General features: G+C 35.3%; 3 protein-coding genes across 5 annotated transcripts in view; 1 reads left to right on the forward strand and 2 right to left on the reverse strand.

The window, feature by feature from the left end:
• Positions 1-25616, reverse strand: part of TM9SF3 (transmembrane 9 superfamily protein member 3) — a 696120-nt gene that overhangs the window by 288255 nt on the left and 382249 nt on the right. The gene's annotated exons all lie outside the window — the stretch shown is intronic.
• Positions 1-25616, forward strand: part of LOC148955147 (xylosyl- and glucuronyltransferase LARGE2s-like) — a 159743-nt gene that overhangs the window by 76944 nt on the left and 57183 nt on the right. The window lies entirely within an intron of this gene.
• LOC148955148 (beta-1,4-galactosyltransferase 4-like) overlaps positions 1-25616 on the reverse strand; it is a 69752-nt gene that overhangs the window by 36096 nt on the left and 8040 nt on the right. The window contains exon 2 of one of the 3 annotated variants that reach the window (XM_089100570.1): positions 16674-17134. In XM_089100570.1, the coding sequence (XP_088956696.1) occupies positions 16674-17078 (405 nt within the window). In that variant the 5' untranslated portion in view covers positions 17079-17134. Of the gene's footprint in view, positions 1-13215; positions 17135-25616 lie in introns of those variants that run through there. The other 2 variants (XM_089100566.1, XM_089100564.1) reach the window with 2 other exon arrangements.

Here is a 25616-nt window from a genome sequence, read left to right on the forward strand (position 1 = left end):
CATGAATTTATCACTAAGTGTGACTTTTAATAGCTATATAATCCGGCAGCTATTCAGTATTTAAGTCTACCATATATCTCAATAGCTCTGGCCTCGATTAAATTAAAAAATATATAAGCTATTAAGAAATTATATTTGATTTGTTTTGACAGTAATAGCGAAATTTTACGACTTACAAGCAAGGACAGATCAATATTGAATCGTTCTTGCCCAAGTGGCCAGAATTACTAGAATGACATCTAAATGTTGCTGAAAACTAGCCTTAGCTGAAAGAGATCTTGAAATGCACGTTAGCTAAGGCAGTGTGCCTTAATTACTAGTCTTTTTACTTAAGTATTGAAACCGAGAGAGAAAAGGGGAGAAGAAAGACAAGTATTAATCTGCTTCAAGTGCTTTTAGACATCATGCTTGACATAAGCCATACGAATTTTTCATTCACCAGAAAATTCCATACAGTGTAATAAATATGTTTCCCAGAGGCTTAAGCCGAATTAAGCACAACTAACATAAGAACAAACGAATTGAAGCACACGAAATAAATGAAAGAAAGAAGAAGAGAAAAAGACCTCAAGATAAAAATAGTCGTCAGATTTTATTCTGACGTACTAATATTTTTAGGCGTGATTGACCTGAGCTCCAGATGTCAGGGCAATGTGTCAAATTGATAAATATGCTCTGACAGTCAGATCTTGCGACCCGTCACATTGGTTTTAATGCATGGAACTTACTTAAGTGCAAATTTTTCAAGCGAAGAGGTTCTCGCTGTTTCAAGAGGATGAGGAAGATTTTTCAAATGTTTTGAAGAGGAATTGTCTAAAGATAAACCTTCGGTTCCCGTTTGACTACCCGCATATCAAGCAATAAGATGTACGAAAAATGTGGTTCGATCCCAATTTCTAGGGCTAAAATGAAAGAAAGGCTAAGATGGCTAGGTCACGTTCTACGATTGAAGGATGGCGAATTACCAAGATTGTGGCTTTTGGCCATCCGTCAGAGGCCAAACGAAAAGCGTGTCATCCCTGGTTTGGCTATGGAGATGTCATAAGGAACAATTTAAAGGAAATTGGAGCTTCAACAGAGGGGGTTAAAGAATAAAGCTTTGAATTTATTGTGATTGAGGAAGAGCGTATGTAGCTGTGTCGGTCTTAGGTGGATTGGTGCTGCAGAAGGTTGTTAGTAGTAGTAGTAGTAGGTATTTACTTTGTGTTTTGACAAAGTTTATAACGGTGTTTGATGAAAGGCTTCATATAATTGTTCGTATGCTTCATATGATTCAGTCGTACTATTGATTTTTTCTTCTTTTTTTTACTATCATCTATATATGTAGCCTGATTGCAAATAAGCCAGACGAGATCTTTTTTCTTCTAACCCTGGCGTCCGGTTTAGGCTCGTTTAAGAAAGAAAGCATTTTTTCAAATCTGGGACTTCGGTAAAACAATTCAAGGCCATACATATAAAAGTGCGTAATCATTTCCTTGTAATGTTCGTAAGACATTTAGATTTTAGCTCCCTAATTTGACTGCTCGAAATCTGTCTTGCGTATAGCCAAAGAATTAGTGTTTAAAAATTAAACTTGCCAACCTTTAATTTACCATAAAAACTGCAGGTACTTTTGGTAATTTATCATAATACATCATTAAGGTAGAATGTCTAAGATGTTAAGTTTGGTCAATAAAGATTTAAATCTATTAATTTATTAAAAGATTTTTTTTCCCTTTCCTTTTAAGAAAGTATGAAAGGATATTCTTATTTCGTATTCTTTTCATTCAACAACTAAAATAGGTTTCTGATATGTTCAAGCATCAGCTAATAGCACATGTGTATAAAACGATAAATAAAACCAGAGCTATCGCGCCTTTTGATCTAGCCAGTCTCCAAATTTCATGCTCGCCAGGATATCTTCCTCGAAATTACCTCCGTTAGCCAGAGATGGTTTTAGGGGAGGGACAAAGGGGGGACTTGTACCGAACGCAGAAATTTTAGGGGCGCAAAATTTAAAATAGATAACCTAACGTTTAAAATCATTTTGATTTTTATTTTATTGAAGTAAAGTGAAGGGTGCAGTTAATAAACGAAAAGAGTTAATAAATTATTAATTAATTGATAAAATAAAAATAAATTAAAAAATAAAGAAATATGAAATAATAATATTTGAAATAACTAATAATAACAACAATAAAAAATAAAATAGTAATTGCAGTGAAATAAAATTTTGAATTGGTGAGTTTCCAAAAATTAATATTATTAAATACTAAAAGTTCAGTTTATTTTCATTAGTTCTTTCTAGTCAACTTAATTATTAGCATAATTTATATTTGTTTTTCGTCAACGTTTTGGAAGACAAAAGCCCAGTTTTTAAGATACATATAGTTTTCAATAAAACCTAAATGACTCAATAAGCTTTATACTTTACGGTTAAGAAAGGGGGGGAGGCAGTAGCCAAACTCCTGTTTGTAGTAATTTTGGTTCGTTTTGACTTGAACATTCAAATTTAATCTTTATTCATTTTAAGACTTATTTATTCATTAACATTAGTACCTGCTATCTATATGTTTTCTATGATTCTTTGTTCAATTTCTGTTCGTTTTTGGCTTCATTCATTCTTCAATAGTACTATTTGGTCGTTTTGAGTTTGAAATATTACAGGAATTTTACTCTGCTGGTCTTAAGTTTAACATGGCTCTTTACTTTTCTTTGAAAAACTTCCTTTTTGCAAATTTTTTTTTTGCTAACATGCGGGGAAAAACCACGAAAAAGAAGAAATACCAAGACTAATGCATCTACAAGGGCAAGAGGAGGGAAGGTGGTTGCTCTCCGTTCCTTTTCAACTTCCATCTCAACATGATTTTGAAGTTTCAACTTAATGCCCTTAGCCGTTCCTTAGATATTGCTATTGCACCCTTTTGACAGCCCTCCTGCACATAGTGGCTTTTGATTTGGTTTGACATCCCCCTCAATATTTTCTGAAGGTTTTACCTTAATATCCTTAGCCTTATTGGAACACAGGATAAACTTGCCCCCTTATACGTACATAAACAAAGGGCAACTTATGTAACATACAACACTTGCCCATGGGGCTGTGGGGGATTTTGTCATCTTTGAAAGTATAGCTATTTGACTTTCGACTATTATGAACAAGAGAGTATTCCAGTGTTTTGATCTGATGTCTTTGAGGACATTGCAGCTAAAAAGGGTATGGGAGGGAGGCTGGTTGCCCTCCCACCGTTTTTGACCATTTTTGACCCGTCAAATTGCCCTGAAAGTTTAAACTTAATACCTTCGGCCGTTCTTGAGATATTGCAAATACGCCTTTATAAAAAACTGGATGCACATTGTAAATTTGATTTAGTTAAACATGACCCTTAACATTCCCGAAGTTCCGCCTAAATAGACATAACCTTTTTGAACGCAATCAGAATCAAACATTCCCCCTTTTCCTAAAGTCCTGCAATTAAAAAGGGTATATTGTATAATTTACATTCCTTTCCCGCTTTGGGGGAAATTGTATTTCTAGAAGCATAGTCACTAGACCTTTCGTCTATTTTGAACAAAACCAATTTTTCAAAATTTTAATTAGTGTTGAGGGGAGGGATGTCTAAAAAGGGAAAGGAAGGCTTGTAGTCCTCCAATCACTTTTCAACACCCCCCTCAACATTCGCCGTAAATTTCAACTTAATGCTCTTAGCCCTTCCTTAGTTATTTCTTATATGCCCTTTTGACAACCAGCATGCACATATTATGTTTTGATTGTGTTTGGCATTCCTCTCTAAAGATGTGGAGGGTCATGTCATTCCCACAGGCATAATTATTTTAATTTAGACTATTTTGAACAATATGACTTTTTCAAAATTTTGATCTAATGTTTATAAAGAGAGGGCAGCTAAAGAGGGCATGGAAGGAGGGTTGGCAGCCCTCCAACCACTTTAAATCATCACTTTCAAAGTGTCCTGAAAGTTTCAAGTTAATACCCTCAGCCACTCTTAAGAGATTGCAGATCCACTTTCTATTAAACTGGATGTACACAGTGCTTTTTTATTTATTTTAAGGTATCCCTACATTTCTCCAAACTTTTACCTTAATACCCTTGTTCTTTTCGAATACACCCAGAATCAAAACTTTCCTTTTTCCTAATGATAAATCCTGCATGTAAGTAATGGATAAATTGTATAGTTTACAATCCCTGTCCACAGGCTGTGGGGGGTATTGCAGCACTGGAGGCTTAGTCGTTAAAACTGTTGACTAGTTTGAACATAATGATAGTTACCAAATTCTAACCGTTTGTGGAGAGTGGTTGCCCTCCAATCTTTCTTCAACATCTCATAAATATACCCTGAAAGTTTGAACCTAATACCCTCAGCCTCTCCTTAGATATTCCTGATATTCTCTTTTCACAACCAGCAAGGACAAAGTGTATTTCGATTGTGTTTGGCATCCCTCTCAACCTTTCCTTAAATTTTCATCATAATACTCTAAGCTTTTTAGGAACTCCATGATCAAACATGCCTTCTTTTCTTGATAAAAGATCTTATATGTCAACAGTGGGCAACTTGCATAACTTACAGCCCTTGCAGAAGGGCTGGTGGGGGGAGGTGTAAACCCTGGAGGCATAGCTATTTGACCTTTGGACTATTTTGAAAAAAATGGCTATATCCAAATTTTGATCGGATGCATTTGGGGAAAAGGAGGGGAACATAGTTGCTCTCTGATCACTTTTTGATTTTTAAAAGGGAAGTAGAACTTTTGATTTCTATCCTCCTCCAAAGTTTATACGACTACTTCTTTCGTAAAAACCTTACACGTTAATAATGGGCAACTTGCGTAGCTTACAGCTGTTGTCCCAGGGGCTGTGGAGAGTTTTCTGAACCTTGGAGGCATAGTTTTTTGTTCTTTGGATTATTTTGTACGAAATGGCCATCTCAAAATTTTGATCGTAGGCGTTTGGGGAAAAAAAGGCGTGGATAGGGGTCAGTTCCCTTCCGACTGCTTTTGGCTCTTAAAAATGGTGTTAGAACTTTCAATTTCCAATTGAATGAGCCACTCCAAAGTTTATACGACCACTCTTTTTTACATAAAAATCTAAGAAGTTAAAAAAGGGCAACGAGCAAAGCTTACGACCCTTGCCCCGGGGTTCGCGTGGCTGTCAACCCCGGAGGCATGGTTAAATTGCTCTATGGACTATTTTGAAAAAAATGTCTATTTCAAAATTTTTATCGGATGTATTTGGAGGAAAAAGGAAGGGGATGGGGGCTAGTTGCCCTCTGATCACTTTTGACTCTTAAAAAGGGAACTAGAACTTTCGATTTCTACGAAAATGAGGCTCCTCCAAAGTCCATACGACCACCCCTTCCATAAAAACCTTCTGTGTTAACAATGGACAACTTGCATAACTTACACCCCTTGCCTCTGGACTGTGGGGGCTTTGTCAACCTAGGAGGCAATTATTTGACCTTTAGTCTATTTTGAGCAAAACGAATATCTCAAAATTTTGATCGGATGCGCTTGGGCAAAGGGGGGGCTAGTTGCCTTCTGATCACTTTGACTCGGAGCTCCTTTGAAGAAACTTAAGAGACTTGGTGTCTGTTTAGAATATTCTCTGCTGAGAGGTAATTGCACATGCCCAATGATCGCTGGAAACAGAAATTTTTATAAGGATTCCTTTCTAGAAATTTCTTGGCAAAGGTAATTAGCGTGAGGGACGTTACTCCAAGTTGCTCTCATTCTACTATGTTTGGTAGGGATTATGTTTGATATCATTTTGAAAGAAAGTTTCAGTTTATGCTTAATAAAACCGAAAATACTGTCATATCAAACAGCACTTTAAGTATCCGAAGCGGCTTAAGACGATATTCAGAAGTTGAATCCCCTAGAGTTCAAACTCGTAATATCTGATATTCTGCCTTATTAAATCCCTTATGAAAAGACAATGCACAACTGAACTCTTTCATCAGTTCAAAACGCTACAGAAGCTTACGTAACGCATATTTAAGATCTAAAACTGACATGATAACTTCCTGCGTTTAATGGCTAGTCAAACAGTAATATTATTGTACAGTTGTAAATATAATTATAATACAACATAATGTGGTATAATACTAGCTGTATAATTGTATATTTGTATTTTGTCGCTGTTTTAAACTGTTTTTGTATTTTCTTTGGCGGATCAGCCGAGAAATACCGACTGTAAAAAAACCCATCTAAACACAAACTTTCAGCATACTTTACTGATGGTCCACAGAGTGCAGGTACTAGTCTGCTGATTCTCTGCCTTCGGCAAGAGAGTGCAATGTATATCTGGGGGCAAGTCTTCCGACGCTTCCAATGTTTTCCCTCCCAGATTTCTCCAGGTTTGGAGCTGGGTCGACTTGGGCTGTTCTTACAGAACCATAGAACCATGCCACTGACCCCCATCCTAATTCAAATAGTCAACGACACCCGTACTCGATCACCTGCTGCAAAGGACAAGGGATTGCAAGTCCAATCTGGCAACCACTGGGCTAGGACTGCTAGGAAAATCAAAATTTCTGAGCATTTAAAATTTAAAGTTTGTTTAAAGTCTATATTTGAATCTGATGTGTTTACGATAGATCTGACTAAACATCGTGGAGAACAATGATCATTGGTCTGAATAGTTCGCTGTAAACCTGTGTCCACAGCAAAAGTTTTATGTAACCGATGTACTTATGCGAAACAACTGTATATATATATATATATATATATATATATATATATATATATATATATATATATATATATATATATATATATATATATATATATATATATATATATATATATATATTTTATAAAGAGTAGAGTAGAGTAGTATATTTTTATTTATAACACATATATAAATAAATTTCACAAAACAGTGCACATGCGCTGGCATACTTTAGCGCTGAAAATATTGCCAACGAAAATACACAGCCATTTTCTAACTAAATTTTACAACAACAAAAAAGAAAATCCTAACGAACAAAATGCTTAGCATGTCATAAGATATTTCTTCACCAGTCTTAGAAAATGTCGCTTGTTGCTACATTCTCGAACTGATGCAGGAATTGAGTTCGAGATTTTTGGGCCAATGTGACGGATGCTGAATCCCGCTCTCGATGTCGGGCGAATTTCGCACGAAAAGTCTGAACGATGCGTAGTAGGATAATTATGAAATTGAGAATTAGTTGAGAAAATGCCGGAGAAATTTACAGGTAAATTACTATATTGATAATCATGACAAATACTAGAGATAGAAATTAAATGAAGTTGGTCCAAAGAGAAAATTCCTGAAGTCCCATATAGGTGTCTAACTGAAGTTCTGCAATCAATATTAAAAAGAATCCTCATTGCTTTATTCTGAAGTATTTGAAGAGATTTGAAAACAGGCGGAAAGGTAGATGCCCAAACCGAAATGCAATAGAGAAAATATGGGTGGACAAAAGAATAATAAATAGATTTTAGAATAGCTTTAGGAAAAAAGTGACAAAGACGAGATAGCATGCCAATATTTCGGGAAACTTTTAACGACAGTGTTTTTACATAATTATGAAACGACAAATTTTCATCTAAAATAATCCCAAGATATTTGAACTGATCCACCCGTCTTAATTCAAGACCATTCAAAAAAAGAGAGAAGGTATCTGACACTACTGATCCAGTTCGCGAAAATAACATATACTGGCATTTTTTTTCATTAAGAGCTAGTAAATTCCTTGAATACCAATCAGATACTGTTAGTAACGTACTTCCAAGGTTCTGGAAAAGAACTGATAGGTCCCGGTGAGAAGCAAAAATTACTACATCATCAGCAAACATTCTAATTTTACAAAGAGGCAAAACTTCTGGCAAATCATTTATAAAAAGAATAAATAGAATAGGCCCAAGAACAGAGCCCTGAGGCACTCCGTAAGTAATTGGAAAAGTTTCGGAACAGAGATCACGAGATTTATCAACACAATCTAGTCGTCTCCCAGAAAGGTAAGATGAAAAAAATTTAATAACTTGTGTTGAAAACCCATAAGACTTTAGTTTAAAAAGAAGCAACGAATGATTTACGGTGTCAAACGCTTTGACAACATCAATAAAAATCGCCAACACGTGTTGACCATCATCTAGTGAATCATTAATATTTAGTAAAAGCTCATGAATTGCCAGTTCAGTTGACTTTCCTTTTATAAAACCATTTTGAGACGTGTGTAAAATCTTACTATCAAATAAATATTTTTGTAATTGACTATTTGCACGTTTTTCCAAAATTTTGCTGAAAACCGAAAGTAGAGAAATGCCTCTATAATCTGAAGGGTCAGTTGAACTCCCAGCCTAGGTAATGCTATAACATTTACTTTTTTTAAAAGTTCAGGAAAAACCCCATGCATAAGTGATAAATTAAAAATATGTGCCAGCAAAGGTGAAATGCTTGACGCTACTTGCTTTACGGTTTGAGCCGAAAATCCAAATTCGTCCTTAGAAAAACTCCGTTTAAGCTTCAGAATAACTTTTTCAATCTCATGAGGCTTAATCTCAGAAAAAGAAAACGAATTTTCTGCATTTTGCTCATTAACTGGAATAGAAGGGGAATTCAGTTGCATATTCATTGTCGATGCAAGTCAAGAACCAATATTACTGAAATAATATCCAAAAGCATTTAAAATTTCATTGGGCTGTGTAACATTTTCCCCATTTAAAACAAGGCAATTAACACTAGTATTTTACGACTATGAGGACGTATCTTTTTATTTATCAATTGCCATTTTTTTCTAATATCCTATTTATACTCAAAAATTTTATTTTTATAATTTTTTCTCTTCTCTTTTCTTATATTTTAATTTAACTTATCCCTAAAAACTCTTAATTCTACAAACGACTCAGGTGTCTGTAATTTTAAATAATTCTTAAATTTTCTATTTTTATTTTTTAACGATGCCAAAATACCTTCAGTAATCCATGGGTCAAATTTCTGCGCAAACTTTCCATGCGAAACTCGTGTTGAAGAAGCCCGATCCCGCAGTCACATCATTTGATCAATAAAATCTGAAAACGCAAAATTTGCGTCATCTGAGCCATAAACCGAACTCCAATCATAGTCACCAATTAACTGACGTAGAACTTTACAATCAATCCATGTATATCGCTTTTTTGAATTATCCATTGTTGAATCTCGATGTTGTTTATTACTATTATTTAAATTTAAAAGAACACTCACCGGAAAATGATCTGACATATCAGACAAAATTACTGACGATTTTTCAGCATTAAATAAAACAGGAGAGAAAAATATATTATCTAATAATGTAGCTGTGTTAGCTGTAACTCTTGTCGGCAGAGAAATACTTGGAAGAAAATTAGAATACAACATCATAGTTAAAAACTCCTTATTATTTCCAACATCAAGATTCAAAAGATCAAAATTAAAATCACCCGAAATAATAACCGGTTTTTTCAACGCTTCCAGATTTTTTAACAGCGGTTCAAAAACTTCAAAAAATATTTTTGGGTTACCCGACGGAGATCGATAAACAGACCCGACAATAAATGGATTACAGCCCAAAGGTACAACTTCAACAAAAATAGTCTCACATAACCCTTCATCAAATACAGACAAATCACTGAGAATACTAAAAGACCAGTCATCACGAATATACAGCATCTGACCTCCTCACGCATTCTGACACCTTGTACGCGAAATACACTTCATCCCGGGCAGATCTAACATATATCTGCCCGGGATATATATATATATATATATATATATATATATATATATATATATATATATATATATATATATATATATATATATATATATATATATATATATATATATATATATATATATATATATATTCTTTTTTATTGTCAAGGAATAGTGTTTTGCATTTCATGTTAGGTATTGAAATTGTGTTGTATTTTGCAATCGTATATTAAAGTATATAAAGTAACATGCGCTACTTGATAATTGGAAATCATAACATTTCTGCATTTCTTATCTGCGACTATACTTGTTGAATAACGGAAAACAATTATGAACACTAACGTGTAAGAACTTTTTTTAAATTAAATTCACAACTAATCAAGAAATTGTGCCTTGCTTAGTTGTAGGTTTAACCCACTATAAACAACTATTAACAGCTTCTGTTGTTTCAAAACAGCTGACGCAAAACAGCAATTTGTTTTTGGGAGCAATATGAGCAGAATGGGGAGCAAAAAATATTTTGTGTTTGCAACTGTAGCCTACTTTTTGAATAACCAAAAACCCATTATAAAAACTAGCTCCTTAGCGCTTTTTTTCTTTTACTTTTTTGTCTTTGATTCTAGTTCTTGCTTAGTTGTGAAAACAACCGGATAGCTATAAATGTTAACTAACTTCTGTTGTTTCAAAGAGGTTATTTGGTAAATATTCATATCGAATAGTTGCACTTCTGGAGTCTATTCTGTTCTTAAAAACTGTTATTTATTAATTATTTCTATTTTTTTTATCAGAGGCACTTCATATGGAAGGGGTCGTCGTATAAACTTCAGAGAGGTATCATTCGGTTAGAAATCAGAAGTTCTAGAGCCTTTTTTAAGAGTCAAATGTGATCGGAAGGCAACTAGCCCCCCACGCCCTTTTTTCCCCAAATACATCCGATAAAATTTTGAGATAGCCATTTTGTTAAAAAAAATTTCAAAAATCATATAACAAAAAGTCTGGGGTCGACACAACCACCCAGGGCCCGGGGGCACGCTTTATAAGTTATGTCCCTGGGGGCATATATGTTTCTTATAGAAGGGATGCTCGTATAAACTTCAGAGAAGGCTCATGCGATTGGAAATTGAAAGGTCTAGTTCACTTTTAAAGAGTTAAAGAAATCGGAGGCAACTAGCCCCCCCCCCCCACGCCCCTTTTTCCCAAAATGCATCCAATAAAAATTTTTGACATAGCCATTTTATTAAAAACCGTTAGAAGATCATATAACGAAAACTCCGGGTAAACAAAACCACCCAAGGCGTAGGGACAGGTGTTGTAAGTTATGCCCTGAGGGCATATATGGTTTTTATAGAAAGGATGCTTGTATAAACTTCATAAAGGGCTTATTTGATCGGAAATTGAAAGTTCTATTTCACTTTTTAAGAGTCAAAAGAGATTGGATGGCAACTAGCCCCCCCCCCCATACCTTCTTTTTCCCAAATGTATCCAATAAAAATTTCGAGATAGACATTATGCTAAAAAACCGCTCAAATATCATATAACGAAAACTCCGGATCGACACAATCCCCCAGGGCCTAGGGACAGACGTTGTAAGTTATGCCCTGGGGGCACATGTGTTTTTTTATAGAAGGGATGCTCGTATTAACTTCAGACAGGGCTCATTTGATTGGAAATTGAAAGTTTTCGTTCACTTTTTAAGAGTCAAAAGAGATCAGAGGGCAACTAGCCCCCCCCCCATGCCCTTAAAAAGTATTAAAGCTTTTAATACTTTAAAAGCTTATATTCGTAAAAAATTTATAATGCAAATTACATTACTCCACATCTTCCAAGAACCACTTTACTATGCCCTTATATGATAACAGGATAAACTTTTGAAATCAGACCTAGAATTTTTGTAATTAATCCATTGCATCATTTATTTTTATTTCGTTTAATAGCTATATCTTGTTGCTGCAAGATTCGTGGAGTAATTAAATTGCTTGGTGACACGCCACTAATCATGGTAATGAGATAACATGCAAGATTTTCTAAAGCACACAACGGAATAACTTTATGAATAATTATGCAAAAAATTAGTCCACGACATAAAAGTCGGACGAATTTAAAATTCCCCCCAATTTTTTTTTTGTTGCTTATAAAAGGTAAAGGTTTCAAAATCAGGTTAGGTGAAGCATTTGATTCCTTTCCATTATATTATTCCTTACTTTTTTTCACGAATAGTCTTGAGAAATGTGTTACAGAAGGAGTAAACTTGAGGTAGAGGTATATAAACAAATGGAAACAAATGTTAATGTCCATCAGCGAATTGGGATCTTTGTTACCCTCTGAAGTACATTTGAATTATTTTTTTAAGTCGACTTTTACTAAAACAGTGGCTTGACAACATATCAAGAAAAGGCACTTTCACTTTACTTTTCTTTTTTGTTTTCTTTTTTTTTTTACTGAGAATGGGAGGCTATGTGAGCATTCTTTCAATAGTTTTCGTTCAAAACTGTTGTTTTGTTGGACAAAATGTCGAAAATCGGGATTTATTGTGAGTTTTTTTTTTCACTTTAAAGCGCACTAGAATTTAAATGTTCTGTCCAGAACATTTAAAATTTATAAAAATAGGGTTCAACAACCGTCTTTTGATAAAGAGGGTTAATATCAAAAGAGGGTCCAATAACCCTTTTTTGATAGCGTACGACCACTGCTTCGATACGATCACCCTGAGAAAAATAGCAATCTAAATAAACACATGTGCATGACCATCCGTTTAAAGAAAAATATGAAATTTGTATTTTTGTGCATAGCAGCTTTGGGGTTTCCAGACATGTCAAATTTCATTTTAAATTATTCATTGCCTATTTGGTGCAGTTTGACTTCTTTCTCTAAAATTGTGCAAATCGTCTTATGTCAATAACTTTTGGGGAGCAATTAGAAATTTCACATGTTAAGAATCAGCAGAAAAAAAAATTCCCTCTCTATTTACGGAAAGATCCTCTAAACCCTCTCCCAAATAGCTGGTGCGCAGCCATACACCCTTTTAATAAATTTTATAAGCTTCAAATGAATTAGCTCAGTCAAAAGAGGTTTATAAATAATTTTTATATTAACCATTTATTTCTGTGGACTGCCTATATCTTTAGGAACGACGCCATCTTGAGGTTTTGTGGTCTGAGAAACTGGAAGACGATACATGTTTTAGTAATTCTAAATGGATTACCATCTCAAAATCATCACTCTGTGACATTTCAGCCCTCTTCGGATCAAAAGTTTTATGTTACCCCACAAAATAGCAGACAACGCCACTTTGCGGGGATGTCTTTTTTACTCAAAATGACAATAGAACTTCCAGTTTCTGTTCATACGAGCCCTCTTTCGATGATCTAGGATAGCTTGTTTGGATACTTTTCTCGTCAATAACTGAGGCTTCGTTCCTGTCTTTAATTGAAAAAAGTCGAGATTGACCACTTACTTTTAATTTCTTAACGTGTCAATACAATATTTTACTATTATGCCATCTGGATGGATCTTCTCGCCAACTTTATCCATCTGTTTTGCCAGTTGCCTCGCTTAAAGTAAGCCGTCTACATATTAGTATGATTTAAGGAAGAAAAAAAGCAGCTACAAATGCATAATAGTAAAAATAGTCATTTATTGTAAAACATTAAAACATCTTTGTACGCATTGACGCAATTATCACTGCCAGTGAAACTAAGGTAGTAAAGCTTAAAACTGTCGCGAGAGATGCAAGCAGTAATACATGAAAACTCAAAGAAACTACGAAATGATAAGTGTGGATTAATAGAAGGTTTAAAAACAATCTTATCACCCTTTTTTCTGAAGTTTCGTTTTTGCGTGTAAAATTAAAAATATAAGTATAAGCTAAAGAAGAAAAAAAGCTATAGAACAAAGAAAAAGGACTGATAAGGATTTAAGATGGAAGAACGTTGAACCCTCTTATGGGAAATTTCTAACAGACATCATCATCTTTTATGGTTTATTGTATTCCTGCCATTTTACTTAATTCTTCAGCCCCCCCCCCCCCAGCAAAAAAAGAATAATAATAAAAAGGTATAATATCGTCATTCGTGACTATAACCATATTTCTCTTTTTTTTCCAATAAAGGTTTATTTGACGTTTGACGGTTTATATTTATTTGAATTAAAAGGGGGGAAAAGGAGCTTTAGGAAGAAAAGAATATCTTGTGTTACAACCTAGAAATTTCGAAAACATGAATGCAATATCAAAACAGAAAAATATTTCGACATTCTTTCGAAAATACGTGAAATTTAACTTTTAGTTCATTTGTTTTTTGCACTTGAATTATGTTTTGTAGTGTTCGGAATTGTTTCAAGGAAGCGTATTCGTGATTAGATGGAAAAAAAGAAAAATATGCGCTAGAGAGCCTGCGGGATCTATATGAAATCATACCAAAAATTGAGAAATAATCTACAATCACGTGACTTACTTAATATAGGAAAACTTGAAATTTTAGTTATGGGGAATATTCTGAAATGGCGTTGACGAGGAGATGTCCCGTTGCTAGATCTGAAGGATGTTTTTTGTAAGCCTTGTTTCGTGATATTATGGGTGTTGTCCTGTCTTTCCTTTCGTAAATTAACAACGATTCTTAGACTTAGTAAACTCGTCCATTTACAGGAAATATTAGCAATAATTCAGAATTCATATGTCCTATTTCTGCTCCTTCTATGGAAGGCAACAATTTTAGTTTTTATCGATCAACTAATAAATATATTTCTATTCATAATACCCAGGGTAGGGACGTAACGTATGGTGGGGGGCGTATGGGGTTTGTCACTCAGTAAGAAAAAAAAGTCGGTAAAATCGTGGCGATTTGCGCCACAATTTTTCCGACGCTGCTAAAATTCTTTGTTCGGTCAAGACCACGAAATACTCACATGTCATCTACAGAAATTTAGAACTTGGTGGGTAAACGCAGCACTTTTACCGACTCCTGCCGGGATTTTAAAGATGATGCCACAATTTTTCATTTGGTTAAGTAAACAACATTAAAATAGTAACATGATGTGTACCGAAATCTGAATCTATGCTGGTAAATGCAGCGGTTTTAGCGACTCGTGCTGTGATTTTACGTATTGTATTCGAAACGGACATTATGCTAATTTTTGACAAAACTAGTCGGTTAAAATGACCAGCCAGTCCCGTAAAATCTCTTGCTGCCCCCCTCCCCAAATATTTTGGCTAATAATGACACTGACCCAGGAACTGCATAAAGATTAGCCAATAAAAATCAAAACAGCTTAAATAAGGTTTTACTGGATTAAAAATGATCACGCATTGAAGATGACGCTGTAAATAAAAAATAAGTCACTTCATAATGGATTGAATTGCTTTTTAAGGAATGAGGGTTATTAGTGTGCATAAGTTTCCAACGTAGGAGAAAAACAAAAATCTATTGTTGTTTTGTTGTGAGAATATTTGAACCATCCAAAGCAACAAAGTGTTCATTGGTTGTTTTGATGTACGTTTTGGATAGCAGAAACAACGTCCAAAAGCTCTTGGTGTTTGCTTATAGGCTCGCGCGTAGAGCATTTTCTTTAAAATAGATTCAGTCAAATCGATTCCTTGAAAATGTTTTTTTTTTTCTGTGCAAAGTCAAATAGTTTTTGTTTGGCTGTTAATGATATTAATTCATATTTTTAGAGAAAATCCTTGTGACCATATAAAGTTACAAGTCAGTCAAGTGTAACTTTACTCTGTCCTTTACAAGCCGTAGGGGACATTGGCCCAACTCATGTAGGCTATATTTTCTGTTCGTTTTAAATTTGATTTGATTACTTATTGTGTAGTTTGCTCGTTTTGTGTTTCACGCTTTTTTTTACATCAACATATGTAAATTAAGTGCATTTGGTCAGTCTTTGCCCTACTTAACAATGGTGTATACCAAAAATATTTAGCAGTCATTATGCAATCATTATGCTTAAGACCGGTCGTGTTTTATTTTTTTTTTCAATTTTGAACTTCGATAGCCAGTTGTTTGTTTGTTTGATCATTTATCGCTCAGTAAAAAAAAGTTTTAGAAACTTCAGATTTGCCCACTGATTATAGGCCCGAAGAAACGTCATCTTGAAAGTAAATTTTGATAACATATGCCTTACAGCTTACTCTATACATGTCCTTCAAAATAAACTGTAATATCCTCATTGAAATGCTGGGTGTCATACAAAAAACTTAAATATTGTGTAGTTTTGGTTCACCTCTCGGTTAAGTGCATTTTTATCACTACTTATCCTTTTTTTATTTTAATTATGAGCATGTCAGCAAGATCATTAGAGAACAGGACTAGACCAACGTCCTGGCATGTCAATTGAAAACTAAGCTGTTTTACCGTTATTCTTGCTTCTTCTAAATTTTTGAATTTCATATCTTCCATTTCGTATGAACATGTTTCCTAAGCTGGTTTAAATTCACTCCTATTTTTAAGTACAACTTATGAGTGTCAGTTTCAGAAACATTGTAGACTAAACTACACAACCCATCATACTTCATTCGTCTTTTACAATCATTTAATAGCTTAAAGCGCATTGCGTTTTCATCGGAATGTGCATGTTCGAGAGCAGTGTATCGGGCTTGTTCGTCTGGCTGATGTTCAAATTTCAGATGTTTTTCTTTTACTCTTCTGTATAAATCATCGTCCTCTGCGCCCCAGCCCCAGTATACATTTGAGAAACCGTTGATTGTCAGAAAATCTTGAATATGAAAAGCTGTTACACCCCCGGCACATTCTGTATATATGCGCTCGTATTTCATATTCGAGATTAGTTCTGCAAAATGTCTTACAGTCCCAGATTCACAGTTATAGAAGAGATTGTCATTTTCTGGAAGCAAATCTACGTCGTGAAATATAAAGCATGTAAAATTGTTATATCGTTGAGATTCTTTAAAGCCTACATTGAAAAGTGCAGCCCTGTTGAAACTAAGTGTGTCTTGCTGTTCAATGATAAATATTTGGTAATTACGCACCTGTTTTTGAAGGAATCTGTGCATGTGGTGCAAAAACATAGATAACTGCTCAGTTCTATTTCTGTATGGCACAATTACGGCCAGCCTTTCCTTTGGCACACATGTCTGAGGCTGCCACCGTCCCTCCTGCACCGTGACGAATTCTTTATTTACATCTGCAATATCACGGGGATATAATGTGAGATTAGGAATTCGAAGACCCTCTAAACTTAAAGTTTTATTTAGGCATATTTCTAGCTCTTCTATATTTGACACAGATACTTCAAGTAGAGTAGTCAGTCTTCTGTTAAGTACTTTGGAGTATCGTTCTGAATTAATGAGCATGAATGTCAAGTAGACACATGCTGTTGTACCTAGTAGACCCAGAAAGATTTTCTTCATCATTGACATATCCGTGCTTGTCATGTTTGATGACGGTCCTTTGCTGCATTGGAGGCTGAATACGTAATGGCTTCTACCCCCTAGAAAAGATAAAACTTATTTGTACTTTTCTTGAGTAAGTCTAATTTTGCAAATTTTACCGACCCAGCTTAAAACATGGATGTCATGAGGATTCGGTACCTTATATTCTGCAAGATTAACAACAGATACTTATTCAAGGCTTTATAAAATAATCTAGCAATATCTTTGGACAATTAAAATACATTCAGACCTAATTACAGGGTTCAGATATCAAAGAAGGAAACACTTGACGATTCGTCAGGTGGACATCTCAGTCAAAAGTGTACTGCGGACAAAGCTATCGGGTCTAGGTGTTTACCCCCCCCCCCAGAAAACACCCCACGCGGAAAATACCCACCGAAAAATACCCCCGTGGAAAATCCCCCCCCACATGAAAAATTCCCCTCCACAGAAAATTCCCCTCCATGGAAAAATCCCCCTGGAATACCCCCCCACCTCCCCCGAAAATTACCCCACATGCAAAATTGAGCAGTCAAAGAGAAAGTAAAAAATATGTACCGCAAAATATGGCTCATATGTCCTAAGGGGTAACAAAAGGACCAGACATCAGAAATTGTTTTAGGACAGGGGCTCGTTGGTCTCAATTCACTTTCGATGTATATAACAAAGGTCTAGAACTCTTGATTTATGATCAAATGAGCATCTTTCGAAATTGCTACGACCATGAGGCAGGGGTGGGGAGGAGGAAGGGGAAGTACCCTCCTATACGGAATAAATTCTGCTCATTTTGGGACTTAATGTTACTCTTTACTTTCATAATACCAGCGTAGACCAGAAATATTCCCAGAAATCAAGAGGGATTAGTTATTAATTACATATTTTTGATGCCCCCCACACCCCAAAAAAATAACCCCCCTAAACAAAAGTCCCGGATATGGCCATCGGGATCATACATCAATTGCTACCTTCAATCTCCCCTCGTATCTCCCTTAGAACTAATTCTGTATTTATCTAAAGGCTTAATAAGACTTGGGAGGTTTTAACATTAAATTACACCCTTTTAGGCATCTCCTTCCCTCCCTAACTAAAAAAACAATCAGAGAACTATTGTAGAGGTTGGAAACTTATATATGCAAATGTTAGGAATTGTGTGTTTTTTTTTGTTTTTTTTTTGCCAAAGAAGGACCATGGATAAAAGCGACAGCAACTACAACAACAGGGAGTTTATCTAAGACAGTGAAATTTGTTTGGACCATAAAAATATTTCGGCTCTATATCCAAGTGCCGTCCACAGCATACTACGTATATAAATAAATAACGCTTGTTTTTTTTTTATATGTTTTTGACTATTTTTTAAATTAAATCAAACTGTTTTTTGTTTCTGTTTTTTTTTTTTTTTTTTTTTTTTAACCCTTGGGATCGACATTTTGAGGTACCTATTTTGTACTTACTCTTTGGCTACTCTTTGTACTTACTCTTTTCTACGTAGAGGAATTTTCCACAGGGGTATTTTTTTTGGGGGGGGGGAGTATATATATATATATATATATATATATATATATATATATATATATATATATATATATATATATATATATATATATATATATATATATATATATATATATATATATATATATATATATATATGCCCCAATATGACGCATGCTCCATTGAGGCTTCTCGTGTTGGATGCTGTAGTGTCGAAGCACATCGCCTTGACGGTGTTGGAAAGACCCCATACGTCTAGGGATTCATATACGGCTATGGCTTGCTCCTCTCCAGAGCTGTTTTCTGTTACAGGAACTCCCAACAACTCTTCCTTTTCGCCATATAAAATTGCAATAGCTATTCGCTCACATTGTTCATTTTTTAAAACACCTGGTAATGGTTTACCGTCCAAATGGACAACCAGGGGCTCTTTTTCAGGAATATTTACTTTATCAAAAAAAATTAGTATATAGTTCTCTGAACAGTTGCCTTCTATGGTGTAATGAAGTTTTCGTGACTTTGTTTTTAAGAGGGTTAAGATTTAGTACGTCTAGAGTAGCTATTAAAATTCTCGTGGTATTTCTGTCGGATACCTTACGTCGATCTAACAAAATGGACAATTTCATGTTTAAAATGTCTTTAAAACCCCTTGCAAATGAAACTCATCCTCTTGCTTTCAGATGGTCCTGGTTCTTGTCGAGCTTCTTCAGGGATGTTCATTTTCTCCAAGATCCCAATTTCCTGGTAGATGTTGTCTACCAGGTTCAATATTTATGGTGTTTCCTTTTCCTTTTTACCTGTCCAACGGAACTTTCTTTGGTAAACTAGTCAGATAATCCCCAAACAATAAAAACATTAAATTTGAAGAAAAGGCTCAATATGTTGGAAAATTGAGTTTCAAAATATTTTTTAATAAAAAAATTTTAATTCCGAGACATATTATGGGAAAACCCGTAAAATTCATAGAATATCCTAAACTGGCTCCTAAAGGTACCGGGTCGCGTTATTTGGACTAAAGACTGTTCTAACTCTGTTTCAGAGGCAACGCTTTAGTGTTGCCTATAGTAAAGGCCATACGGCTCCAATGTCCGTTGATTTTGAATTGAAGCTATCAAGTATTTTTCAATAGGTTGCATAGGTTGCATCAAGACTCTGGGTAATTGTAGACAGAGAAAAGCCAAGACAGATAGTCCAAGTAATTGAGAGGCAATTTATTATTTATTTTTTTTAGAGGCACTTCATATGGAAGGAGTTGTCGTAGAAACTTCAAAGGGGGCTCATTCGATTGGAAATCAAGAGTTCTAGTTCCCTTTTTAAGGTTCAAAAGGGATTGAAAGGCACCTAACACCCCTTCCACCCCATAATTACCCCAAACACATCCAAACAAAATTTTGAGATAGCCATTTTGTACTACGTAGTTGATTTCCAGATAGAAATTATGTTCTTGTAGAGGACACTCTCCCATAGCCCTCAGGGCAAGGGTTGTAAGTTATGCCCTAGGGGCATATAACGTTTATATAGATTTGTCGCAGAAACTTCAAAATGGGCTCATTCGATTGGAAATTCACAGGGCTAGTGACCTTTTTAATAGTCGAAAGAGATTGGAGGGCAACTAAACCTCCTCTCATGCCCACCTTTTCCCCAAACACATCCAATCAAAATTTTGAGATAGCCATTTTGTTCAATGTAGTTGCAAATTCTGGAAATTACGTCTATGAGGATGACCCCCCCCCCCCACAGCCCTTAGGGCAAAGGTTGTAAGTTATGCCCTGGGGGCATATAAGGTTTTTATAGAACGCGTTGTCGTGGATACTTCAAAAAGGTATCATTTGATTGAAAATTTAAATGGCTAGTGCCCTTTTTAATAGTCGAAAGTGATTGGAAGGCAACTAACATCCCTTCCACGGCCACGATTTCCCCAAACATCCAATCAAAATTTTGAGATTACCATTTTGTTCAATGTAGTTAAAAGTTCTGGAAATTATATCTTTGAGCATGACACTCTCCCAAGAGTCTTCAGGGCAAGGGTTATAAGTTATGCCCCGGGGGCATATATGGTTCTTATGGAAGGAATGCTCGTATAAACTTCAGAGAGGGCTCATTTGATTGGAAATCGAAAGTTCTATTTCACTTTTTAAGCGTCAAAAGATATTGGAAGGTAACCAGTCCCCCCCCCTCGCCCTTTTTTCTCAAATACATCCGATAAAAATTTTGAGATAGCCATTTTTTTTAAAATAGTTCAAAGATCGTATAACAAAAACTCCAGTCTCGACACAACCCCCAAGGACTCGGGGGCAGGCGTTCTCAGATTAACAAAAGATCGGAGGGCAACTAGCCCCTCCCGCCCTCCATGCCTTTGGGTTTATTGGATGGATAAACCCATCCGATAAAAATTTGATGTGACTATTTTGTTAAAAAAAAGTTCAAACATCAGATATTAAAACTCCGGGGTCGACACAACCCCCCAGGGCCAAGGGACAGGCGTTTTAAGTTATGCTCTTGGGGTATATATGGCTCTTATAGAAGGGATGCTCGTATAAACTCCAAAGAGGGCTCATTTGATTTAAAATAGAAAGTTCTAGTTCACCTTTAAAGAGTCAAAAGAGATCGAAAGGCAATTAGCCCCCCAACGAACAAAAATTAATTAAAAAAACTTTCTGAAACATAAATTTTTCAAAGAAAAGTAAAGACCATTTTAAACTAAAGCTCAGGAGATACAAATACCTGTTAAAATTCAAAGTCAAAACGACCAGAAATTAATATGAAGGAATAAATGAAACCCAAAACGAACAGAAATTAAATAAACAATCAAAGCAAAAATCATACAACAAGTAATAATATAAATGAATAAATAGATCTTAAAGCGAGTAATGCTTAGGTTGAATATGAAAATCAAGCCTTAAAACAAAACAAAAATATTTTGCTATTGAAGTATAAATGAAACTTGAAACGAGCAGTAATTAAATAAACAGTTAATGCAAACAAACATACAGTAGGTATCAATGTAAATGAATAAATAAATCTTAAAACGAGTGAAACTTACATTGAATGTGCAAATCAAGCTTGAAACGAACAAAATTCACCACAAACAAGAGTTTGGGTATGACCTCCTTCTGTCACTGTATAAGTCTAAAACCTACTGCGTCATTGACGCTTTACTGAAAATATTTGCGTCTTGAACAGTCTTGGAAAGCATAAACAACATCAAATTGAATATTCGATACATAATGATATTAAGTGTTGAAAAATCCATCAGTTCAAGAATTTATTTCACTGTAATTTTATTTTTATTTTCAATTCTGTAAGAACTGGAAAAGAAAATATTTGCAATATAATTCATTTTCAGTGAAGCGCCAATGACGCAGTAGACTTTTGGTTTTTATTCACAGTTGTCAAACAAGTTTTCCCTTCTAAGGGACGAAGTGTCGCTTGATAGTCAGTGGGAAAAAATTGCAGAAACCGTGAAAGAGGTTGCACAAGAAGTTGTGGGCTACAACAGGAAGAAGAAAGAGCAGTGGATATCGGAAAGTAGTTGGGATATTATTGATCAAAGGTCACAACTCAAAATCCTCGTAGATAAGTATGACCATAGCACGACTTGTTCTAGAGAATATGCAGACAACCTGAAAGCGCAGTACAAGCGTCTCCATAAGCAAGTCAAAGCAGCAGCCAGGGATGATAAGAGGATGTACCTTGAAACTATGACCGAACAGGCTGAGGAAGCCGCTAGACGGGGAGATAGCCGTACTGTTTATGCCATAACGAAGCAGTTGGCGGGTATTTCAAAGGCATTGTCGACCCAAGTTGAAAGCAAAGATGGTATTTTATTAACCCAGACTGATGACATAGTCCAACACAGGAAATAGCATTTTAGCGAGGTACTAAATCAGATGCCTCCCACAACTACTTTAAATATCCCTGAAGAACCACTCTTCGATATCGGAATATGTTCCGGACCTCTCTTACTTATTGAACTCATGGAGGTCCTAAAGACTTTGAAAAACGGAAAGGCTGCACGCAATGATGGCATACCACCAGAATCACTAAAGTACGGTAGAAGCGCCCTAGCCGAACCCATATTTGAACTTCTTTCCCGTGTTTGTGATGAAGAAAAAGTCCCTAGTGAATGGTCGAAGGCAGTAATTGTAAAATTCTTCAAAAAGGGACAAAAGACTAAGTGTGATAATTGGAGAGGTATTGCTTTACAGTCTGTTGGCAGCAAAGTCCTGTGCCAAATAATTCTTGACAGGATTCAAAGTAAAGTGGAGAAAGTTCTGAGAGATGAGCAGCACGGATTCCGCCAGAATAGATCATGTTGTGACCTGATATTTAGCCTGAAAGTCCTGCTGGATGAATCCAATGAATGGCAAGTTCAGCTACTTATAGTATTTATAGATTTTCTCAAAGCTTTCGACTCGATACATCGCGGACCCATATGGAAGATATTAGTGCATTATGGAATTCCGACCAAAATTGTAAATATAATTAAAGCGCTATATCATGATATCATGTGCGCAGTACAGACAGAGGGTGGCCTAACGGAGTGGTTTCCTGTTCAGTCAGTTGTAAGGCAGGGCTGCATTCTATCACCATTACTGTTTGCCAAAGTGATTGATTTTGTTCTCCGTGGATGCAGTTTTAGTGGCAGTCTACAATTAAATCCACTGAGAGAACTCAATGATGGTGATTTTGCTGACGATGTTGCGCTTATTACCCACGACCCAGAAGATATGCAACGCAACATTAATGAACTCGGTCGTATGGCAAATGCTGTCGGACTCTCCATAAATGCTAACAAGACCAACTCAATGTCGAATGCAGTCATACCTGACTTAGCCGAAGGACTTTTGGTTAACAACGAGGAAATTGAGGAAGTGAGAGAGTTCAAGTATCTCGGCAGCATTCTTACGCAAGATGCCAATTCCGAAAGAGAAATACTGTGCCGAATAACATTGGCTGGGTCTGCTTTCAGCTACCTTAGAAATGTTTGGATAAATAATAAATATTCCCAGAAGTTAAAGCTTAAAATTTATAATATCAATGTGGTCTCTGTCCTTATGTACGGCTGCGAAACTTGGAGCATCACTGCTAAACTAGAACGACGACTCCAGGCATTCAACAATAATTGCCTAAGGTCTATCGTAAATATACATTTGACAGAAAGAATACGAAATGATGAAATCTATCGTATGACAAATCATACCCCCTTCCTTGATCTTATTAGAAAGCGGCGATGGATTTATTGGTGGCATATGATGTGAATGGGGGAAGGAAGGCTGCCGCACGATGCATAGTGTTGGACACCCCCCGGTCTCCGCAAATCAGGAAGACCGAAAATGACCCTTGACAGGTCGCTAATGAAGGAGGCGAAGCTGGCGAGGTCCTCGTTGGAGGAGCTATGGTTGAAGGCTCAGGACAGGTCGTCGTGGCGAAACACTGTTGCTGCCTTATGCGCCCCCAGGCGTAGGAGGACCTAAGTAAGTAAGTAAGTAAGGAAGGGGGCAGTCCAAAATCTTGTTTATAGTGAAACTATAACCGTCTTGAACAACTTTAGAAATAACTAATAAATTAAACTGAATATTTGATGTACAATGATATTAATTGCTGAAAGCTCATCAGTTCAAAATTTTACTATAATGTTAATGTTTTGCAATATTAAGAACAAAAGAAAATATTTTTAATAGAATTGGTTTTCAGTAAAGCGCCAATGACGCAGTAGGTTTTAGACTTTTACAGTGAAAGAAGGAGGCGATACCCAAACTCTTGTTTGTTGTGATTTTTTTTTCGTTTCAAGCTTGATTTGCATATTAAATGTAAGTTTCACTCGTTTTAAGATTTAGTTTTGACTCGTTTTGATTGAAATCAATACACTGAATACAATCTATTTGCCTAGTATTCTTGTTGGGTTCATTGGCGTTTAAAAGAACACCAGCATTGAGGTACATAAATGTATTTATTTGGAGGAAGAACGTACAACATGGCTTTAAAAATCAATCTGAAAGTGAGAATGTTAATGATTTTTTTGCAATGAGAAAAACTTGGGAAATTTTTCCTCCAATTTTCGGAAGTTCCTTCAGAGGTCCCTCCAAGTGGAAGTGAGTGCTAGTGAGTGGAAGTGAGACACATGTCAGGGCATCGACAAAAAAGTTATAAGTTTATATAATAGTAGTAAGTATATAATAGCTTAAAACAAATTTCGGCTATATATTTCCACATTAGGGGGGTGAGGGTAAACCATAGCATATATTAAATATGTAAACTAACCTAACCTAGATAACTTTTCCCCCCTAAACCCCAAAAAACTAAAATTTAAAAATTTCGGATGTTTTGACGATTGGTGGTTCCGACGGATTTTTTGTAGATGTTAAGACGGATTTTATGGATGTCCTGACGTTGGATGTTATGACACCTTCCCAGTGGAAACAACAATAAAATTTTAGGTATGTTCTGCTCCGCTCTGTGCAGCAGAAGACTAAGTCAATAGTTGTTAATACCATGCCTAATAGTTTAAACAAATTTTGAATTTTATTATTTTTGTGGAAGGGTAACTGAATTTTACTGTTTTTCAAAGTAATTTTTACAGCAAAAACATAAAGAAATAACAGTTCACTAAAGTTAAAATAATTGCTCAAATAGGCATTTTAAAGCAGCGAATCCGTGTTTTTTCAACATTAGTTTTTCGAAAGAATTCAAAGCAGACAGTTAAATTTATCAAGCTGCCAAATTTTCTGTTAGTATTTAGGTTCAAATTTGTAGGCCGCAAGCAAAACCTAGCTCTCTATAAGCGTTGGGCTATACATTTATGGAAATATATATGGGATATATGTATATATATATATATATATATATATATATATATATATATATATATATATATATATATATATATATATATGTATATATATATATATATATATATATATATATATATATATATATATATATATATATATATATATATATATATATATATATATATATATATTTTATATATATATATATATATATATATATATATATATATATATATATATATATATATATATATAT

This window comes from Artemia sp. Qi Xiang Cuo, chromosome 2 (assembly GCF_049724085.1).
Source record: "Artemia sp. Qi Xiang Cuo chromosome 2, ASM4972408v1, whole genome shotgun sequence".
In the NCBI taxonomy this organism is placed as follows: Eukaryota; Metazoa; Arthropoda; class Branchiopoda; order Anostraca; family Artemiidae; genus Artemia; species Artemia sp. Qi Xiang Cuo.